At 44.8% G+C, this 23303-nt stretch overlaps 1 protein-coding gene across 2 annotated transcripts in view; it reads right to left on the bottom strand.

The window, feature by feature from the left end:
- Positions 1 to 14837, bottom strand: part of STOX1 (storkhead box 1) — a 33511-nt gene extending 18674 nt beyond the window's left edge. The window contains exon 1 of one of the 2 annotated variants that reach the window (XM_006125246.4): positions 14482 to 14837. In XM_006125246.4, the coding sequence (XP_006125308.2) occupies positions 14482 to 14785 (304 nt within the window). In that variant the 5' untranslated portion in view covers positions 14786 to 14837. Of the gene's footprint in view, positions 1 to 8276; positions 8482 to 14481 lie in introns of those variants that run through there. The other variant, XM_075934933.1, reaches the window with a different exon arrangement.
- Positions 14838 to 23303: the final 8466 nt, after the last annotated feature.

The raw sequence follows: 23303 nt of genomic DNA, 5'->3' as shown, positions 1-23303 counted from the left end.
TTGAAGGTCTGGAGTCAGTAAACATGCCTATGTAAAAGTTAATCTGTGCAAGATGGACACAGTATTGTATTTAAGCACTCTATAGTGTTGGTATGTATTTTAACTGATTGGTGACAGGTTCCTTAATTCTGGGTCAAAGCAAATCTTTTTGTATCTACTACAAGGACATCAAGACAATTAGTCTTATCAAGAGGAATGTTTTGGAAATGAAGTGGTGCTTTGTGTTGTGCAAGTTCTGATGCATAAATGGATTTATCCAGCTTCCATGATGTAAACTTTGAAACTCTCATTGACTTCAGCAGTACAGGATCAGACCCAGAGAACACAAAGCACAAAACGTAGGAAAGGAACATTTTTCCACAAAATGTAATTTTTTAACCTATTTCTGTAAAATGAGGATTCTATATTTTAAATGCATTTTCTAATAGCATTCATCTACAGAAAATAAATCCAACAGAGTTTAATAAGTAGGTCAGTCAGTATTATTACATTGTTATCCATGATCTCCTCTATGCTTGCTTTAAAAGTGTTCTGTTTTTCTTCATATTTTAATTTTTTTTATTTCAGTGGTAGAACAGCACAGTGATCTACACATTGAATTAAAATGTGTTTTTCTGGTAGTATCAATCTGTGATCTGCATTACAAATGTGCTAAATATTCTGCTGCTGTTTCAAGCAGCATTAATATGTAAATTGTAATTGTAGAGTGGTATTTTCTCTCATGGGTGTACATGAATAGTAACACACATGAAAATAATTATCAGAAGGCAAATCTGTGCATTACACGTGTTTTGCTATGTTGCCTGCCTTTAGCATGGCAACCCATTTTTCATGGAAAAAAATTGTAAAACAGACAAAAGCAAAATAGAAAACTCCAACAAAGAAATAGGTTATAGGTTTTTATATCCTATTTATTATTGTAGTATCAGAGTTTGCTACAAATGTTAATGTATTTGGCCTTATCCCTGTCAGCGAAGGGGGAAAATATTATACCCAGTTTCCCAGGGAAACTGAGGCTAACTGGTTTGACTTGACTAATGTCAAACCATGAATAGAACCCAAATCTCAAAAGAGCTAGCGTTATCTCTAAATAACTTAGTCCGTGTCTACACAACAGGCAGTTATTTCGAAGTAAGTAAGTATAAGTAAGGAAAGTCGGAGTAAGAGTGCTCTATTTTAAAATAAGTGCTGTGTAGACATTCCCAATTTTGAAACAAGCTACACAATTGACGTAGCTCAATTTGCATAGCTTATTTCAAGTTAAGCCCTGCTGTGTAGACACATCCTAAGTCTCACAGCCTAAGTCTTGACTGCAAGAGCATTGTTCCTTGGGCTGCAATTGTATAAATTTTTGTGCATATGGTTGACATATCTGCATGCTTCCATTTTGTTCAATCCTAAATCAGTTTAACTGGGACTACTCGTGTGAAACATTTATATAAATGTTTGCAGGACCAGGCCTATACATCCACAGGTGTTTAGCAGGACTGTACAAAACAGAAGTACAGTTTGTGCATGTCTGTGTATTTATGCCATTTTACTGAATGTTGTGATATCCACAGACCTCCTTTCAAGAATTTTGAGTGTCTGGAAGATTTTCAGGTGAAATCTTGATTGTAAAGTAGGGTTTTCAAGCAATTAAACAAATAAATTGTGACTTTTGATAGATATTCTGCTGTATGCCTGTGTGTTGTCCCGGACCTTGAGCAAACTGTCCCATGACCACAAGATCCATTAAGGCCGTGGTCACCAACCAGTAGATCGCGATCTACTGGTAGCTCTCAGGGGCTCTAAGAGTAGCTCTTGAGCCCTCTTTGAACTGCGTGCCTGTGCAGTACATTTACATTAGATTTCCTCATTTGAGGAGCAGCTACTCACTGAGCAACAACACAGGTGAGTAGCTGTGAGGAATGGTGGGAGCTGGGAGGTCGGGAGGGCTGAAACACCCCAGCAAGCTGACTGTGGCTTTCAGCTGAAAGAAGCTGCCCCACGCTCCAGCTGATCGGCGGCTTCTCCTCTGCGCTTGCCCAGGTGGAGCTTGGTGCACCCTGGCTGAGCGCCATGGCCAGCTGGCCGAGCAGCTACTTCTCTTCCCTCCAGCCTGGCTGCCCTGCGCTCAGCCAAGGGAGGCTGCGTCTAGCTCCAGCTGTGCTGGAGCAAGCTTCCCAGGCTGAGCGCAGGATCACAGATGCCCATCTGATGGACTGTATATGACTAGCAATCTCAGACTACAACCCAGACTTCAAGACACTGGCAGATACTGTTCAGTCACAGGTGTCACACTGAGACTTTGTTATTGGAAGAAAAAATATATAATTATCAATACTTGATTTTAGATTTACAAAATAGCAGAGAACAAAATGTATACATGTAAATGCTTCATTTGACATTTAAATAGCATGAATTAAAAACAGACCATTTATTTCATAACTATAAACATGTGATTTTAATTTTATATATTGCATAATTTAAAAATAAACTGTTTAACAGCGTGTATAAGGGCTAGGGATAGCAAGTGATGGACAGGAGAATAGAGAGGGCGGGGCTTCAAGGAAGAGGTGGGGCTTCAAGGAAGGGGAGGGGTGGTAGATCTTCGCCTGTTCTGAGACTTAAAAAGTGATCTTGAGTGTAAAAAGGTTGGAGACCACTGCCCTAGGCCATGCAGAAATCTGCCCCACCACCTTACCATGGGAAGGCCCCTTATCCTGCCTGCCCCAGGGCTGCCTGGTACTTGGCTGTCCTGACCCAACCCAGGGAGGCAGGACTTGAACCCACGACCCTGTCCTCCCCAGGTGAGCACCCTATTCCCTAGGCATATACCATCTTCTATCTTTTTCTCCCATCCTGAATTGCTGCCTCTGATACTTGTGTGTAATCATGAAGGTTAATCAATGAGCCCTAGTAAATGCTGTACCTACCAAATGTTCTCCAGGATGAACTAAATTTACTGCAATGTTCTCCTAGTAATAACTGAAGAAGTTTGTGATTTAATGGAATTTCAATATATTTGTCCATTTCAAAAAAGTAAATCTCAGAAGTCCAGTATTAGAATATAAATGCTACAGGGCAAGACCAGATTTTGGAAAAGAAATGCAGCTTTGCAAAGCCAAACTAGCAACAAAGCATTATTTAGTGTTCTAATGGTTTTAAAATGGGATGAGCTTGTTACATTACAAGAATGTCTATACATATACCTTTCCCCCTTAACCTTCTGCTCCAATATCTTAAGTGTCCTAATGCTTACAGCCAACTCCGCACTACACATGCATTTAATCTATACTCCAATAGATCAACATACAAGAAGCCAAAACAGAATAAAACAAATGATTTTATCCATCACTGCCTACTCCAAAACATTTCACCAGACATTCACCATTGCTGAATAATGTTCTGAACTTTAGCGGTTATTAGTAATATTCTAAAAATCACTGGTCATAAACCAGTAGATCCTGGAGCCTCCAACAGGTGATCCTGACTGGTTTGGCCAGGAGGCTATAAAGTACAGGCACTTGAGTTGCCCTTCCACCCACTGCTGTGCAGCTCCTGCTCTCTGCTTTGGAGCTGGCCTCTTCCAGGCCGCCCAACCCCCCAGCCAGGGGTGGATGAGAGTGCCGTGGGGCCCAGGGCAGCACCGCGGGGCCCCGGGCAGCAAAATTTCGCAGGGCCCCCCCCTTTGACACAGCACATGCGCTGTGGTGCCAAGGCGCATGCGCGGGGCCTCGGGAAGCGCAGGGCCTGGGGCAGCCGCCCCGCTCGCCCTGCCCTAAATCCGCCGCTGCCCCCAGCTTTCTGCCTGCTATGCAGGACAGGGGAGAAGGAGGGAGGTTGTTGATATTAGGATGTCTCCCTCCTCCCACCTCAATACCCTATCTCCACAGAGCAGGGGCACGAGATGGCTAGGGATGGAGGGAACATGCTGGCAGCTACTCCTATGCTCAGCATATTTAAAGAGGCAATGTCCATCTCCATCAGTCACACACACTGTGTGTGGGTCTGTCTCTCACTCACACTCTACCTTTCACACTAACCTCCGGACCCAACACATACTTGTCTTGTTTTTGTTACTTCTTTCACAGTGTGTTATTTTAAATTTTTGACTGGTCTGTGCATTTCATAATTTTTATTTCTCTCTTATGCTTAAAGTTAATTCTTTAAGTAGTGAGTTCTAAAATGCCTAAGGTAACCTGTCCTGATTAAAGTAATTATCCCTCTGGTAATTTTATATCTAACTATCTATCTAGTATCTACATTTTGGGTTTTTATTGGTGGTGCGCACCTGCACGTTATCTTGTTAACAGAAAAAGTGGGCTGTGCCCACAAAAGCTCACGATACCATCTACATGTTTTGTTAGCCTTTAAAGTGCTACCAGACTATTGGTTGTTTCTTAAGTTTATCCTGTACAGACTAACTTGGCTACCTCCTGAAGCTTGATAACAGAATTCATTCTGCACATGGATAAAAAAAATAGATGGAACACCAGCAAGGAGTCTCCTGGAATTGGGCTTGATCTCCTGGAGGCTTCTATTAGCCAAGCTTGGAGATTGGCCACTAGCAATTTGGCTGCATGGTGGGGCTAAGACAGGCTTCCCCCTGCCCTGGCCCTTCTATTATGCTGTTAATTACTTCAATCAGGGCATGCTGATTTTGCACACTAAAAAAGGACTCAGTCCATTAGTGGAATCATGAGAACAAAAGTTTAATTTAAACATCACATCACATTTGAAAAGGGATATTTTTGCAATTAGTTTCCCTTAAAAAAAACCCTGATCTCAGATGTCGATTTTCATAATTGAGGTATGAGAGAGGCACCATTTCCCAACACTGCTACTCTGGAAAAACGTAAAAAACAATGAATGGTCCTGCAGCACTTTAAAGACTAACAAAACATGTAGATGGTATCATGAGCTTTTGTGGGCACAACCCACTTCAGACTAACTCGGTCTCCCTCTGAAGCTTTTGAATGTGCAAGGCAATTGCTACTCTGATTGGTTGATAATTGGGGATGATTTTATGTTGCATTCAGTTAATCAGGCAGTAGCACATCTCTTAACATCTGACAGCTGTATCTTCCCAACAAAAGGAGTGCATTTTTCTTTTTATAAATGAAAGAAACATTTGAATAGGCTCTCTTCAAAAGGAAAGAATTACACAGCCATTTTGTGTCTACAGTCTTCTTCTGCTCCTGATATAAATGCCGTATCTGTGCCAGGCTCTGAAACTTCAAGTTGTCTCAAAATGGTCTCAGTTTCTGCCTGAACCAACCTGATCCAACCAATTGGAGAATGTATGTGTTGTAATGTCAAAGGGAGCAAGGTTTCATTTGGTAACATTTCAAAAAACTTAAGCAAATGCATTAAAATGCCTGGAAAACCCAGTGTGAATTTGTGTATGTGCATTTTTCCAGAAATTTGGGTTCTTTGGAGATATAACCTGAGTGAATTTACTTCAGCATCCCCTGCTGTTCTCCTCTTCACCCTCCCCATGGAAATACATACAATTCCACAACCACGCATACTTAATTGCATTCTTAACACAATGTACCCCAAAGGTATTAATCCTACTTCAAGAAGGTTTAACTTAATTCAGGACAGTTTATCTTAATTCCATACGGTTTGCTCAGGACACTGTCAGTCTGTCACATCCACTACAATAAAATACAGTTTTAAAAACAGGGTTAACAAAAAAGCAAGCATGCATGTCTGTGTAGATGACACTGCTTTGGGAGCACTGGTTTTACTTGCATCTTTACAAACCAAGGCTATTAGAAGTATTGTAACTCTACTGTTAGCTTCTTAAGTCTTGATCTCGTTAGATATCTTTACACATGAAGGCAATGCAATGAATTGTATTTCTTGTTATCGCTACCTTGCTTTGCACAACTCCAACCAATACCACAAACTTTGACCTATGTTAGCTGTGAAGTTCCCTTGGTTTACACCAGTTTAAAAAAGAAAGGGTATGGTTTCATTTACAACATGTTGTTAATGAGGGCAGGCAAAACAAGAGCCATCTGGAAGTGCTATTGAATTCCACAGGGGCCTTCAACAAATATTCACAATTTTCACAACTGAAATGCATCTGTTCACATTGGTCATGAAAGTCAGCATCCTCCAGAACAACAAGGCACAGACATATTAAAACTAGCTAAATAAATACAGAAGGCTCCTGACTTGCGACGCGATTGATTCCTGGGGAAGTATTACAAGTCGGGGGCGTCATAACTCAAACCCTCGTTACGATAGGCACCATGTGCCGTCATAAATGTGAGGCCACGGACGTAAGTCAGGGGTTTTCGGCCCCTTCCGCACTTACAAAAATGGTTGTAATTGCATGGAGGTCAGAACTCGGTGGCCTCCTGTAACTGAAATAAGTTGCTATGAGTTAGGAATCAGTTGTTCAAATAAGTTCAAAATAATACTAAGTTACTGTAATCGTAGCTTCCTTATTTACACAAGATAATGGAAATGCGTATTTTTAAAAACCAGTATTCTGCAACACACAGACTATAGTCTTATACGAAAAGACCTACAAAAAAGAAAGACTGAGTACAAATGATAGCTTTTATTCAGAGTTGGGGGTTAATACTGCTAAAGTCTGCCATTCAGAAATTCCTAATTCAATGAAAAAGAACTCAAAACACCAAGAACAAAATTCAAGCAGTATTTCATGTTCTTTTTAAAAATCAAAAGTATCTTTAAATGTATTGCACATGGTAGCATTTCTATGGGTTTGTTTTTTAAATAAAGAAACGGATTTCAAATATGCTGAGCATAAGAGCTGCTACAGCTTCAAATGGAATTTGAGTGTTCAGAACCACTGAAAACAAATCTCTGAAATCATACACAGGCTCTCACAGTCCTTGAATTATGAGCATGAGATGAGTAAGTAACAGACAACAGGTAAGTTTCCAAAGCCATCTTGCTTCACGGACAAAACATCCTTCCAAGAATGCAAGACATTCTTCCTAAGATGTAGCAGCACAGGATTTATAGAAATGACTATAATAGAGATCAAATAATAATATAACACATAAGTTGACAGTTTCAGACTCAGTATTCCTTAAATAAGCACATTTACTACTAGAAATAGCTCCAGATCTAATTAATTTAGATGCAATAGTTAAAAATTGACATTAGTTACAAAATATTCTTTATATTCCAATTACTTATATGCAGTTGTATAAAATATAGCAACATATTTCTTAGGCCACCAAAACATTTCAACTCTACACAGAGAGAAAAAACACACTGACTTAATTCAGTTTCAAAACTAATTAACCTTGGGTTTTGAACCTGTAACCTTGTTTACTAGACCAGATCAAAATCTGGAACAGAGATGAAAGAAGTACACAGTAAGGGAATCCAAGAAACACATAAACAATCTCTTGCTGAGTTGCTATCCTCATTAAGTTTGTGTGTTCCCCATATGTAACACACTACAGAGCAACTTAGCAAATGAAAGATGTCAGGAATCATGAGCTTTCCTGAGAAAAATAAAAGTTACAAAATATTATGTGCTGCTCAAAAAGCAATAATTTCACCCATGCTAAAATACCAAACACCCCCCCCCCCCCAAAAAAAAACACCTGGAAAAAATTTTGTTGAAGGAAAAAAAAGGGGGGGGGGGGACCATAGTTGTTGGGGAAAAAAAAAAAAGACTCCAAGGACTGGATCGCTGCTAGGGGTTACCAGGTACTCATTTAAAAAATAAACCAAAAACCTGGACACGCTTCATGTGGGGGGGGGGAGGGAGAGAGGGAGGGAGGACAGGCCAGGAAGGGAGCGGTAGCTGGCTAGGAAGGGGGGGGCCTGGAAACAACTAACGGGGGGGCTGGCCGGGGGAGATAGGGGGGCCAACGGGAAGTAGGGCTGGTCGTGGGGTGGGGGAGCCAGGCGGAACGGGGCTGCCCGCGGGATATCGGGGGAGGGGAGACCGGCCAGGAGGGGAGCAGGAAGCACAGCTGTGGGGGGGTCGGGGGCTGGGAGGAAAGGTGGGCGGGAAGCAGAGCTGGCGGGAGTGTCGGGGGCCGCGGGGCTGGCCGGGAAGAAGGGGGGACTGGGAGGAAGGGGGGGCGGGAAGCAGAGCTGACGGAGGTGGGGAGAGGTGCAGCAGCGCTGGCCGGGGCTGATCAGGAAGAGGAACCGGCTGGCGGGAAGCAGAACTGTGGGAGGTGCAGGGGGGCTGGCCAGGGACGATCAGGAGGGGAAGTGGGGGAGAACCGGCCGGCCGGGAAGGGGGGGGGTGAGCAAATTGCCCGGCTGGGAGCAGCACTTACCTGGGCACTTGCTGCCTGTCCCGCACAGACTCCCGGCGACGCATGGGCGAGGAGGAAGCTTCCCTTCCTCCTCACGCTCAACCGACTGAGGGCTCCCAGCAATCACAGCCTCGCCTCCCAGCTGGGACTCCCAGCCGCTCCCCCCACCCACGCCAGGCTTCCGTCTGGTGCGCAGCCGGAAAAATCAGAAAATACCGGACATTATGCATGTCCAGTATTTTCTGTTTTTTTTTTTTTTACCGAACAAAGCATGCAAATACCGGACTGTCCGCTACAATACCAGACACCTGGCAACCCTAGCTTTCGGTAATGAAATGTTGTAACATTATTATCTTAAGCTTCAGAGAGGTAGCCGAGTTTGTAAGGGTATGCCTATACTAGCCCCCTAGTTTGAACTAGGGAGGTTAATGAGGGCAACCGAAATTGCAAATGAAGGGCGGGATTTAAATATCCTGTGCTTCATTAGCATGTTCCCAGGCGGTCACCATTTTGGAAACTGACTAGCCCGGAATAACTGCCCGCGTCTGTACGCAGCAGAGAAGTGCGATTCCGAGATAAACCCCTTAGATCGAATTAACAGTTAAACCTCATTCCATGGAATTCCATCCTCACACAAGGCATCCGGCCAGAGGGGGTCACCGGGGAACTGTGTGTGTGCTTACAGATATTCAGAATGAATACAGGCAGTCCCCGGGTTACGTACAAGATAGGGACTGTAGGTTTGTTCTTAAGTTGAATCTGTATGTAAGTCGGAACTGGCGTCCAGATTCAGCCGCTGCTGAAACTGATCAGTTTCAACAGCGGCTGAATCTGGAGGACAGTTCTGACTTACATACAGATTCAACTTAAGAACCCCAGGCATCCCCAAGTCAGCTGCTGCTGAAACTGATCAGCGGCTGATTCCAGGAAGCCCGGGGCAGGGGCTTCCTGTAGTCAGCCACTGGTCAGTTTCAGCAGCGGCTGACTTGGGGACGCCTGGGGCAGAGCAGCTGGGGTGTTGCTGGGTTGGTCCAGTAGCGCCCCCGCTCCGCGGCGCTACTGGACCAATCCAGCAGCACCCAAGCTGCTCTGCCCCAGGCGTCCTGATTCAGCCGCTGCTGAAACTGACCAGCAGTGGCTGAATCAGGACGCCTGGGGCAGAGCAGCTGGGGTGCTGCCGGGTTGGTCCAGTAGCGCCCAGAGTGGCACTACGGGACCAACCGGCAGCGCCCCAGCTGCTGTACCACAGGCGTCCGGAGCAAAGCCGCGGAGCACGGGGGCAGCGGGACAGCCCAGACGCGCCGTGGCTGTCCTGCTGCCCTCGGGCTCCGTGGCTTTGCTCTGCTTTGCTCCCCGTCTCCCTGGTCTGCAGACCAGGGGGACGGGGAGCAAAGCGGCAGAACACGCGGGCAGCGGAGACCAGGGAGACGGCCCCGTTCGTAACTGCGGATCCGACATAAGTCGGATCCACGTAACTCGGGGACTGCCTGTATATGAATATCTACGTATGTGATAAGTGAGAGAGACTTAGGTGTGGTCCTTGATCTGTGTCAGATTTTAAACTTGCTTGTTTAATCTTGTGATCTTAGTTATTTGCATTTAACCTACTGGGTGTACTTCATGTGGTGATAATTATTAGTATATATACAAGAAATATTAATAGAAAAATGAGCTTAAGATGCTAACGTGAAGCTTTCCAGCTGTTCAATTAATAGTAACTGCTGCCAGTTAAATATGAACAAACTTTTTTAGTTTAAAATTATCCTAACAAATCATCTAAAAAATGGCAGAAAGAAATCCAGCCTAGTTCCTCTTCCCCCAGAAAAAAAGGAGCCTTAGTATTCTTTTCTCTCCAACTGAGGAAAAGCCTACTAGGCTTTGTAATTGTAAATCAAACAAACAGGTTCTATTGATGCAAGCATAAAGCAAATTCCTAGAACTGAGGCCTCCCCTTTGGGAATGTCCTGCCTCCAGACTATAGATATACAAATGTAGGGATTAGCACCTTCATCCTCCTAATTTCTCTCTATTGTCAGGTTGAAGCACAAAGAACTTTTTTAAATATAGAGGATGCAAACCACGAAGGGCTTTTATAGATGAAAACCAGCATCCTGAATTCAGCCTGAAAAGCCATGAGCTAGTGCAGTCTTTGAAGCAAAAGTGTTATATGATCTGTGAGTGAACCACAACTAAACAAGGGGGCTGCCATATTCTGCATTTCCTCATATTTCTGAGTCAATGAAAAAGAGCATTCCCATAATCTGTCTACAGTGCTTTTATACAGAATAATCATGATTGCAATCTGACCTCATTAGATTGCAAAGCACACTAGTTTAATTAAATGGATGGTATTGAGGTCTACATGCTGTTCTCTATAATGAAATCTGATTAAAATAGTCAACAGGCTTTTGCTGTTTTTGTAAACAACTTAGTACATTTAGTAAAAAAGCAAGGAAGATGTCTGTGGCAGATATAGAGAATATAACATGATAATTGTAATTGTAATGGAAAAATAAAAAGATGAACTCTTAAGTTTAGTGGTGACAACATGCATCTTCTAAAAATATTGCCTCACCCATCTGTCTCCTAGGGCCTAAAGAGGAAAGTTGACTTAAGATAAACAACTCCAGCTACGTTCATTACCTAGCTAGAGTCAAAGTATCTTAACTTGTATTTTGGTGCCTTCCACACAATGGGAAATTGACGGGTGCACATGCTTCCATCAACTTCCCTTACTCCTCAAGAGGAGCAGGACTACCAGTGCTGAGGGGAATACCCTCTCAGTTCGAGTTAGCAGGTCTTCAACAGACCTGCTAATTCAAACCCCAGAAGATTGTCTGTGACAGCTTCCATCTTCTCTGTAGTGTAGACAAGCTCTAAGTGACTAATACTAGGAATCTGGACATTTAGTTTATTTGCATATCTAAGGCGTAGTCATACCTGTGTCTGTGGTCTGATCTACACTTTAAAATGTAGGTGCAAGCTGCAGTGCCACTGCTCAACTTTGTGAAGAAACCAAACACTACAACTAACCTAACCCCTGATGTACCTGCAGATAACACCACAGGAATAATGCTTCTGTTAATCTAGCTCCAATTGCTTGAGAAGATGGTGTTCCTCCATCTACACCATGAAATTATGCTCATAACTATGCCAAGATAGTCCCCTGGTGTACATATGTGTGCATTATCACAATCATAGAAGATTAGGGTTGGATGAGACCTCAGGAGGTCATTGAGTCCAATCCCCGCTAAAAGCAGAACCAATCCCAACTAAATCATCCCAACCAGGGTTTTGTCAAGCCAGGACTTAAAAACCTCTAGGGATGGGGATTCCACTACTTCCCTAGGTAACCCATTCCAGTGCTTCACCACCCTCCTAGTGAAATAGCTTTTCTTAATAGCCAACCTAGACCTTGAACATTGTAACTTGAGATCATTGCTCCTTATTCTGTCATCTGTCACCACTGAGAACAGCATCTCTCCATCCTCTTTGGTACCCCTCTTCAGGTAGTGGATGACAGCTATCAAATCTCCCCTCATGCGTCTCTTATGTAGACTAAATAAGCCCAAATTCCTCAGCCTCTCCTCATAAATCATGTGCTCCAGGCCCCTAATCATTTTTGTTGTCCTCTGCTGGACTCTCTCCAATGTGTCACATCCTTTCTATAGTGCAGAGCCCAGAATTGGACACAGTACTCTAGATGCGGCCTCATCAGTGCCGAAGAAAGGAGAATCACTTCCATAGATCTGCTGGCAATGCTCCTACTAATGCATTAACTGAGAACAATCCTTTTTAAATCTTCCATCAGCTGCATTCTTCTTTAGAGATAGAAGATGTTTCAACACCTAATTTTTTGCTCTTTCAAGGGGGAAATAAAGGAATTAAAGCAGGAAACAGCCAGCGCTTCATTCTAGCCTGTCAAATAGCAAAGTCCTTTTGGTTTTCAGTAGGTCTAACCTTCAAGTTGCTACAAATCCCCAAATACTGTATTTAGTCATTTGTTTTTGACATTTCATATTCTGTATCTACAATCTGCTGAGTGAGGTCTACTTGTAATATCTAGCCTAAATTATTTATTTTATAACTTCTACTTTGTGTCTAATTATTATTTATTGTCATAGCACCTGGGAAATCCAGTCAGAGAAGATGACTTCATTGTGCAAGATGCTATACAAATACAGAATGAAAGACAGTCCTTGCCCCCCATAGAGTTGATTATTTAAATAGATGTTTACTATTATCCAGTAATGAAAACAAGTTAATTCTCAATTTGCTAAGTTCACCTACCCCATCCACCTATCAATTTCCCAAACCACACTATAATCGGACAGTCAACTCCTCCACCCAAACTCAAATAAAAAGGCTTGCGTATATTTGCTGGCCTTTAAGTATTTTGTAAGTCTTTAATATTTTTGTTTTTAAGTTGTAATTAATAGTGTCCACAGTGTTTTGCTTAAAGCCAAACCAAGGCTGCATACATCATCACCTTTGATGTACATGTAGTTTTCCTTGTTTACACAGAAGGGGTGAAGTCCTGGTCACTAAAGTCAATGGCAAAGTTTCCATTAATTTCATACCTGACACTATATTCTCTTTCTTTGATTATTTATAGCCAGTCTAGTGAGGCCAGTACTAGTTTCACAAGCCAGAAATTCTAATAAAAGTATAAAATGGTTTAACTGAGCATAACAGAAAGACCTGTGGAGTGAGAAGATCTGAATTTATTTAAATCAGTTGTTGCTATTCACAGCAATTAAATTATTTCACCATATTCTTTTGAAACAGCCACTGATTTCCACAGACAGAGATAGCATGCCACTTTTCACTAATTTAACTATTCCTTTAAAATATAGCAAATATTTTCAACAAGATAGAAGTGAAAGCAAAATAAAGGCACCAGACCTCCCCCCCTTCCCCCTCCCCCCACACACACTATTTAAACTAAGAGGACTACACCAATGGAAAAAAAAAAGAGGGCAACTTCCAATTATTTAAACTAATATTTTCAGGTCAATCTCATTGGCCTAAAAATATAACCACCCTCAGATCTCTAAGTTCTTTTCTTTTTGATGGCTTCCCACCACACTTGTTAAAAGACTGCTAAGTTTATCTTTAAAATAAATAATTGTGCCACCATCTAGCACTTCAGTAGTTGACTTCAATGGTGTTCTGCACAGCAGCAGGAGTCTACCCACATGGATTCAAGTGACAGATCAGGACGATAGTACTCACATTTAAAACTTACAGTAAATATTGATATTTTAGTCCTGTAACAGTGTTTCACTTATTTTAAACCTACCAATATCCATTAGCATCATATGTGGAACTACAAGTACTACACAAAGTGACACCTTTTCCACACAATGAAGACTGAACAAAAAATACCCAGTTTTCTTAATATTCACAGAAATTAATGCCCATATGTAAGAGGTTTCCAATTTGTGCAGGCATCTCAGAATCAGTATAAGCCCCTGAGCCTACAAACTCCTATACTGATGAAAAACAGTGACTTCCACTTTGGGGCTATGCTCATACATATTAGCAGGATCAAGAATTCACACACCATTAAATTACTTAAATAAAGAAAACTTTTAAGGAGAGCTTTACTACAAACAGATCACTAGGGCAGAAAGGCTCAGTCATGTGCATTAAATGACTGCAAATTATTCACCAGAAGTCTGAGAACATTTTGCTGCTTCCTGTGAAGTACCTCTCTCTCAAGCAAAGCCAACATATTTTCAATAGAAAAGCAACAGCATCCCTCAGGCCTCTTTGATACCTGGCTGCTTTCCCCCCTGCCCTGGCAGTAATGCCTCACACCAAACGTCTTCCACACAGGGAGGATTCCTTTTACCTGATAATATTTTGGTTTGTGTAGCAATTACGGATTCATCACTGAACTGTGCTACCAGTCCAGCAGCCTCTGGTCACAAAGAAAGGGGAGCAGAGAGCCTAGGGAAGGCTCCTTAGCCCCAGAAAGCCAAGGGACCGCAAGGGGGCTCAAGTTACAGGGCAGGAACCCTACTCCCAGCCTAGCTGCTTTCTCCCAGGTATCCTCTTACGAGGTTGGCTCGGTGAGCAGCCACACTAACCCCCCCGCCCGGGTGGGATGGGGACAGAGCCATCCCCGCCTGCCCCCCGTGGCAGAGCGGACCGGCCTGGGGACACGCCTCCTCCCCGAGCAATTTGCAGTGGGGGAGCCCGGCGCTCCCCGCAGACTCACCCACTGCGCGGATGAGGAAGCCCTGGGGCGGCCGCAGCGCCCTGCGGAGCCAGGCGTCCCGCACAAGCTGCAGAGCGGCGGCCGGGCCCTGCAGCAGCAGCACGCCGCCCCGCAGCCAGCCCTGCAGCGAGACGCGGGCGACGGCGCGCGCCAGCCCAGCGTTCCAGGGGCAGTGGGCATTGGCCCGGCGGAAGGCCCGGAATAGCCGCGCGCCGCTCGGTTCCCCGCCCGCCTCCCGCCGCCGGCGCAGCACCAGGGCCAGCGAGCCTGGCGCCAGCTGCACCGCGCGGCGCGGCCGCGGCATGCTCGGGCCGGCTCCGCTTGCCCAGTGTCCGGCTGCTGCCGCGCGACAGGGGGACAGGGCAGAGGGCGGGGACAGTGACAGCCTGGGGACGGGGGGCAGGGCCGAGCAGGAAGGCACCTGCGGGAGCCCCGCCTGTTCTTGAGACTGGTCTGCCCCGGCGCGAGCTGGGGAGGGAGGGCAGGTCTGTGGCCGCAGGAGTGCGGGGTGTCCGCCCCAAGCCGCCCGGGTGCGAGCGCCTCGCCAGTCCCCCGAGCAGGTAGGAGGGGGTGGGAAAGGTAGCTCCTACGGGGATTGCCCTGCGCGCTCCACCTCAGTGACTACAGCGAATCTTGACCATATGCTTGGTTGAGTGGTTTTTTTTTTTTGGCAAAAATACTCGGGGGCTGACTGAGCCCATGGTCGGGGTTGGATGGGTAAGGGTCCATTCCTCTGCAGCCTAGGCCAGGGCTCACTTGCTCGTTTAGGATTAATGCGGGATTCGCTGTAACTTGACATCTTCAAATCGGTTTTGAGTGGCGGAGTAAAGCAACTCAAAGACCGAGGCTACGTCCAGACTGGCGTGATTCTCCGCAAATGCTTTTAACGGGAAAGCACTTTTTGCAGAAAAGCGTCCGTGCCAATCTAGACACGCTTTTGCGTAAATAAGCCCCGAGCACCATTTTCGCCATCGGGCTTTTTTGCACAAAACAAATCTGAGCTGTCTACACTGGCCCTTTTACGCAAAAGGACTTTTGCCCAAATGGGAGCAGCATAGTTTTCCGCAAGAAGCACTGATTTCTTACATGAGATCATCAGTGTTCTTGCGGAAATTCAAGCAGCCAGTGTAGACAACTGGCAAGTTTTTCCGCAAAAGCAGCTACTTTTGCGGAAAAAATTGCCAGTCTAGACCCAGCCTGAGAGTCTATTACAGGAGTGGACGAATGAGGTTCTGTGACCTACAACATGCCAGAAGTCAAACAACATGATCAGGCTGGTCCTTTCTGCCCCAAAACTCTGAGGCAATGGGGAGGGGGGATCAGTCTCACAGCAATCCCAGCCCCACCTCTTTGTGAAGGTCTCCTAGAAAGCAATAAGGGGGAGGGGAGGGGAAGAAAGAATTATTTCCCTACTCCGGTGGACACAACTTTACAATATTACTACCTGACATGCCCTTCCAACAGTCCATTCCCATGGTTACCATAATGACAGAAGCACCTCTGATGGGGTGGGAATCCCACCTTAGGGCCCAGACAGTGCAAAGCAAATGTCCTACAATAAGCAAATACTTCACATCAACTTGCTAGAGCTCAGAGCTATCTATCAGTTATGTATGCCATTTCCTACCATATGTAGTGCGCAGGGCCAGACTGAGGCATGGGCGAGCCGGGCAGCTGGCCAGGGCGCCAACCGATGGGGGGGCGCCTGATGGCAGCTGTAAGGGGCGCGCGGCGTTACACACCAAGTCATCCGCATAGCATCATACCTGCTAGATGTATTCAACGTGACAGCAGACAGCCTCACCTGCATCACAGGTGGGAACTAAACTCTAGAGCCCCATGAGAGGTATTCCACAAATGGGGGCAACTAACCCTCGACCTGTTCACATCCAGAACCAATTGGAAGTGCCATCTATACTGTTCAAAGGCAGCACATGGCAACGGCACCCGAGGAGATGCCTTTCTTCTAAAATGGGAAGCACCTCTTCCGGGGTGGAGTAGTGGGAATGCTATCTTCAGGTGATTAAGAGGAATTGGGGGGTGGGGATTTCTCCTCTCCTTCGGAAAAGAAGTCCTCCTCTGGTGACTACAGGTGTTCTGGGGAGCTCGCTGCTGTATCTTGGGGTGTAGGTCAAGGAGAGCGAGGTCTCATGGCTGGTGTGGAAGGATCAGAGCAGTGGCTCCTGTGGGAGGACCAGGTGTCCCATGCGTGCCACTGGGCTGGGAAAGGAAATGCTGGGTACAGATAATGGTGAGGGCACCAATGAGGTGGCAGAGAAGGATGTGATTACCTTCTGGAACAAAGCTCCCATGGTGAGTCTCTCTCAGTGGGGCTGGAATGTTGCAATGAGAAACAGCTGTGGTGACTACTGCTTGCATCACTGTGAGGAAGTGATAAAGCGGGTGAGCGAGGTGTCTGTAGCGCACCAATGAAACTAGTGAGGTGATGCCGAGGAAGCGTGGACCATTGCTGACGGGTGGTCATGTAATATTGCTGAGTCAGCGTGCCATGTGTGGTGCCAATGGTTGCATTGGGATTGATGTCTGAGGTGGAGGCATCGCAGTATGGGGTCTCTTTGGTACCATCTTATGCAGTGACTTGAGGTGTTTAGATGGCGTGGTGGAAGGTGGTGCTGATGGTGCCGATGACTTCCACTTGGACTTAGAATGGGTTCTCACGGGCAGTGCTGAGTGCTTAGGTGGTGCCATGCTTGTCACCCATGCTCACCCTAGATGAGCTCAGTGCCGGAGGCAATGATCTCACTGGGGAAACCTGGGTTTTCGCCTTTGTCTTGTCAGATGAGGTAAAGGGACAATCCTTGTCCCTATTTCTTGGTTTGTCTGCCTCTTTGGAGCAAGGTGGGGAGCAGTGTTCCCGCTAAGCTCCGTGGCAGCACAGCTTCACAGGTGATTAATCAGCCCCACCCAGTCAGCCAGCTCTATGCATGGAGTCCTGAGCCTCTGACTAGGTTGGGCTGATGAATCACCTGTGAAGCTGTGCTGCCATGAAGCTTATAGGGAACACTGGCGGAGAGTCCTCCCGTGCTGGTTAGAGACACTTCTCAAAAAGATAAGTCCTCAGTCTGTTGGCATGGTCTCAGCGAACTCTTGCAATCAGGTTGGAACAATGCAAGCATTTTTGTGTCATGTGCACATCACCACAGCACTTTATGCATGATGAATGACCATCCAAAACAGGCATTACCTCTCTGCAGAAGTCACAGCACTTAAAACCTGGGGAACCAGGCATGTTGACAAACCAGTGAAGAATTACCGTTTTTTTTTATTGGGTGATTTTGTTTTAAGGAATGAGATGGAAAGGGTTCAAAAACTTGAAAGTGAAGAACTGATTAAATATTTTGTGGTTTGAGATGAGGAAAGGGTGAATTGAGGGGAGATCCATCTGCCACTGAGGGGGGGTAGAGAAGGAACTGAGGGACCGCACCGCATCTAATGGACACCAGTGGCATGAGGAGGCACTACTGTGCACCTGTGGCAGGGCACTGCTAGAAAAATCTCCCAACTGCTAGTGCAAGGACACACCAGCACCCAGAGTTGAGCACCCATGGGGACATCACTCAAAGAAGAAACAGGCTATGCTGCAGATTGCATTCCACACCAAAGGTGGTAGGGAGGAACAGGGGAGCATATGTGGTCCAATAAGCACTGATGATGATCTGATTCCACGGACAGGGGGCACTGCTGCACCTGTTTTACTGGTGGGATATCAAGGTAAAATCAGTAAGGATATGCTCATGAAAGAGCCCAAACCTAGTCCTCATAAAAGGTGCTCAGGTAAATGTGTTTGAAGCTAAATTTCTCCATTTAGCTTTGTAACAAGTTGAGTGGCAGTATGAGCTTCCCCACCAGTGTGATCTGGAGAGAACAGCATTAGGGTTGAGAAGATAGTTTTATTTGAGCCACTCAGTACTGAGAGCTTTGTAACAGAAACCAAATGTGATCTAAAATGCAACGGCCTATTAACAAGCGTGACTATGAATATATCATTTTTGCTCTGCTTTTTTCACTTCCTCCCCATTCATTGAACACAGGCTCCAGTTCAAGTTCCTTGGATATGGAAAACCTTCACAGGACTGATGCTATGCAGCTGAGGGAGATGCTTTCCCTCCATCTTTCCTTGCTTTTCTTCCACAAATAGCTAGATTCTATTGCAGGGATGAAGAACTTTTTTTTTGGGGGGGGGAGGGTACACACCCACAGAAAAATCAGTCTGGGACCACGCGCAAGCAAGAAGCAAAAAAACAAAAAGAAAAAACCCTACACAACCAAACCCTCACTGATGTGGACCCCAATTGAAAAGACACACTCCCTACATTCCCCTCACACACCAGAGCCGAGGGTGGCCCAGGCTAGTAGGTTTTGTGTGCTCCAGCACTGTGAGGGACTGTGGGATTGCGGGAGGGCTGGAGCACCAGCATGGACTCCGCAATGCTGGGGTGGAGCCCCAAGCGTTGGAGGCTGGATCCAGGCAAGCTGTGGGCTGCATCCAGCCCCTGGGCCATAAGTTCCCCATCCCTGTTTTACTGCAACAGTGTGGGAGATTCACATATGCAGGAGACAGAACTTTCACAAAAACAGACTTCACTCATGGCATTCATTCCTAGGAGTTAAAGACTTCACCACATGTGGGTAAAAAGTAAAATCAATTTATTCAGTTTAGCTTTGTCACAAATTTACCACACACCACCCACTATCCCACACCAACCTATAAACCAATATATTTCTCACACAGGCAGTCAAGGAAGAGTTATTTCCAGTCCTGAGTACAAGGAAAGTGCCCAAATGCAGCAATGATGGGGGAGAACTGCAAGTATTCAGAAGTGACAGTAATCTGAATTCTATATGCAGGCATTGGTGCTTGTTCTGTGCCTCACAACCTGTACATACAGCATGGTGAACTGCTACAGGAACACTTCTAATAAGAAACAGTAATAGTTATTTCTTCAAGCTAATAACCTGTTACTGAGCAAAAACTGAATGGTAGCAAATACTAAGCAAGGAAATCAGATAAAGGTCAGTATTTTTCCATACTGTTTTTGGAAGTAGGATGAAGAGAATTCAACTATTAACTGGCAAGTTAACAGTGGAGGATTGCTGAAATATATATACTTGGAGGAAGGGAAAGGCAATTACCTTCACACCTCATTCCTCCTAAGCCCCACACATTTTCTTCACATCCTCAGCTATATACAATACGAACTATTCTTATGCCAAAATCTGTTAAAGATAGCAAAGGTTTAACAAAGCCTAGCAAGAAAAACAAAAGCAAACAGAATCTGAAATGCAGAAAACGAGGGCATTATTTATACTATTTTTATTATGGTAGCACTTTGAATATACTAACCCTGGCTCAGACTCAAGATTTGAGGCCAAACCTCCCTACCATCCATACACAAATCCATCTGACTCAGGGTTAGCAAGCACGCATGTCCTAGGATGTACCTGTGGGAGTGAGTTGGAGCCTGAATACTGTTGAGACTCAGGTCCAAGCCCTGTCATTTTACAAGTTAGTGTAGCTCAAGCCTCAGATGTGAGTCAGAAGGTCCACATAGGTCTCAACCAGGCTCATACATCGATTCTGAACTATGTCCAAAAACTGTAAACCCAGGTTTACAATGGAACGTGGCCATTTCAAGCATGGGCTTTGAGACATTGAATCCACAAGCATCAGTCCACAATATAGTGCAGACATACCATTCACAGGCCTCAACCAAGGTCCTTTTTCCTAAGTGGTAAACAAACAGAGGTGAGGTCTCCCCACCTAAAAAAAGATATTTTGGCATTAGAAAAGTTTCAGAAAAGGGCAACTAAAATGATTAGGGGTTTGGAACGGATCCCATATGAGGAGATGCTGAAAAAACTGGGACTTTTCAGTTTAGAAAAGAGGCTGAGGGGGGTATGATAGAGGTCTATAAAATCATGAGTGGTGTGGAGAGGGTGAATAAAGAAAAGTTATTTACTTGTTCCCATAATAGAAGAACTAGAGGACACCAAATTAAATTAATGCGTAGCAGGTTTAAAACTAATAAAAGAAAGTTCTTCTTCACACAGCATGTAGTCAACCTGTGGAACTCCTTGCCAGAGGAGGCTGTGAAGGCTAGGACTATAACAGAGTTTAAAGAGAAGCTAGATAATTTCATGGAGGTTAAGTCCATAAAAGGCTACTAGCCAGGGGATAAGGAACGGTGCTCCGGGCCTCTGTTTGTCAAAGGCTGGAGATGGATGGCAGGAGACAAATTGCTTGATCATTGTCTTTGGTCCACCCCCTCTGGGGCACCTGGCACTGGCCACGGTCAGCAGACAGGATAGTGGGCTAGATGGACCTTTGGTCTGACCCAGTATGGTTGTTCTTATGTCCATCATAGAAAACTTTACAATTTAGAACGAAAAAATAGAGGAAGAGGAGAATAGAAATTAAGTAATCTCATGTTAGGACTTTTTGTTTGGGGGGGGGGAGAGACTCTCAAAGCCAAAAGTTGCAGAGGCAATAATAAACACACACTCAATATTTATATATTTTACATATTACCTGAATGTTTTTGATTAACTGCTTTATTGATTGGTTTTCATATTTAAAATCATGTATCAGGGTCAGACTTAGTTCCCCATAGCTGTGAATAGGAAGTTCACTACTCAGAACAGTAGTTACAATCCCTCTGTTGATAGCTCTGCATTGGTTGAGTCAAATCTTTTTTTCCCCCCCACATTATCTTCTCAAACAAGTTTATTTCTGAAACACAGTTTCATATCAAAGGGTGACCTTTTGCAGCATGAAAACACAAAATTCACAAGACTCTACTCATAAATAGCATGCTGCCAGTCCCAAAAGCTGAAATGAAGGATGTAGGGAAAGGGATAACAGTTGCCTACCTACCTGTTGTAGTGCTGTACAGGCATTAAGACAGTATATCAGTGGAATCAAGGACAACAATGTTGTTTAAAGTCACCATCATGCCTTCCAAGATACTAATCCCCAACCATGTGCTGTTTTCCCCCCCTCCAACTGCAGCTCAGCTTCTCTCTTGTGTACCTCTGACCCTCCAAAATGTGCAGACGAAAGACAACTGTTCACAAATTAGCTTTGTGTACATACAATTGACCTCACAGCTGAAAACTATACTTTTATAATTTTCTTATTGCAGTAAGTGTAAAGTACATGCAAGTTTAGTTTTATTCTAGTGCACTTTGTTTATATCTCAGTACATACTGAACCTCTCTCGTCAGAGAGACATGGGCCCAGCAAAATCCGTAGTCTGGCAGGACCACGGAGGTTGCTAGACCAGAGAGTCACAACTGCAGAGGTTGAGTGTGGCTGGAAATGGAGCCGGTTCGGTCAGTAGCAGATCACAGGGCAAGTGACCTGGAGGTAGAGAGCCCTGGGAGCAGGTGGCAGGGAGCCCTGGGAGCAGCTGCCATCCACATACAGTAGTGGGGAGCCCCAGAAGCAGCTGTCACTCCACACGGTGGTGGGGAGCCCCAAAAGCAGCTGTCACCCTGCATAGTGGTGGGGAGCAGAGTGCCTATGAGGAAGCTGGGGGTAGCAGAGCCAGGCAGGTGGGCCAGAAGAGGTCAGGCCTTCGGGTTTTCCTAGGGCAGCAGCCAGGAAGAGAGTCCTGGGTGAGCCCTGATATCTAACCTCCCCTGGTCCAGCAAATTCCCTTGTTTGGAACCACTCAGGTCCCAAGGGTGCCAGACTAGGAAGGTTCAACCTCTCAAAATATTGAACATTCATAATTTATCATCATGCATGGACATCATTCAAGAGCTAGATTCAAATTCATAAGGGAGGCAAATGCCCCTTTTATGGGGCTCATGCTCCTTTCTGCTAGACTGCTGCAGCACCATACTGACATAGATTTATCCTGCTTCCCAGAGTAGCTTTATAGTCACTGCTTTGCACAACAGAGCATTCAAATGTGAAATTTCCTTTACAAACTCCTCAGAACTTCAAATTAATTGATAAACAATTTCAGGCAGCTTGAGGATCTGGTGTGCTATGTTCTTTGAAGTGGGGGGGGTGTGTGTCTCAAAATAAGACCAACCCCAGATGACTTTTTACCAGCCTGCCTGCCTCAGTAGATATACCGTCCTTGATGAAAATTATAGAAGTGAGAGAAAGAGGACACTAGTTGAGATACTTAAAGCAAACTATGGGATGTAGGTGGGGATGCCTGTTTGGAACCTGGAAAAGCAGAGGTTGCAGAAGGGAACACTTGGGAAGTTATTCTGGTGAAAAATTAGTGAAGAAAGCTTTTTTTCTGCTGTTCATCCTCAGTTTTCGTTCCCCAGATTCAAGTGTTTGGCCAACCTCTGTGTTTGCAGCAATATTTTCCCTTGAACGCGCCTTTCATTCTTTTTGCCTTCAAGTTTCCTTTGTGGTAAATAAGTACCCAGGACTGTTCACAGCATAATAGATATGGTCACATCAAAACACAGGTAGCACTAAAACCACTCTGGTCAGTGACACAATGTTTCTCTTTATACAGTCAGCCATCTTGTATTGCCTTCCTCACAGGATTGAGATACGACTTAAACGTTTGTGAGTGCTTTCAGATCTGCACATAGTAAACACTCTAAAAGTGCAAGGTAAATTATTCTCAGATGTTTCACCGTACCCACATCACCATCTTAAGTCTTTTCTGACATTTTAAATTAACTAGTTTTCTGATTTGTTAATAAAGGGTCAATTTTTTCCCTAATCATGGATTTACTAGTTTTTAGGATACTATATAGCAGTTAAACATTTCTTTTTTTAAAAAATTAAGAACACATTTCACGCAAACTGACTTTTTCCTTTCCTC

Source organism: Pelodiscus sinensis, chromosome 8, assembly GCF_049634645.1.
Source record: "Pelodiscus sinensis isolate JC-2024 chromosome 8, ASM4963464v1, whole genome shotgun sequence".
Lineage (NCBI taxonomy): Eukaryota > Metazoa > Chordata > Testudines > Trionychidae > Pelodiscus > Pelodiscus sinensis.
Note: the sequence above shows the minus strand (reverse complement) of the source record. Positions and strands in the feature narration are given on the sequence as shown.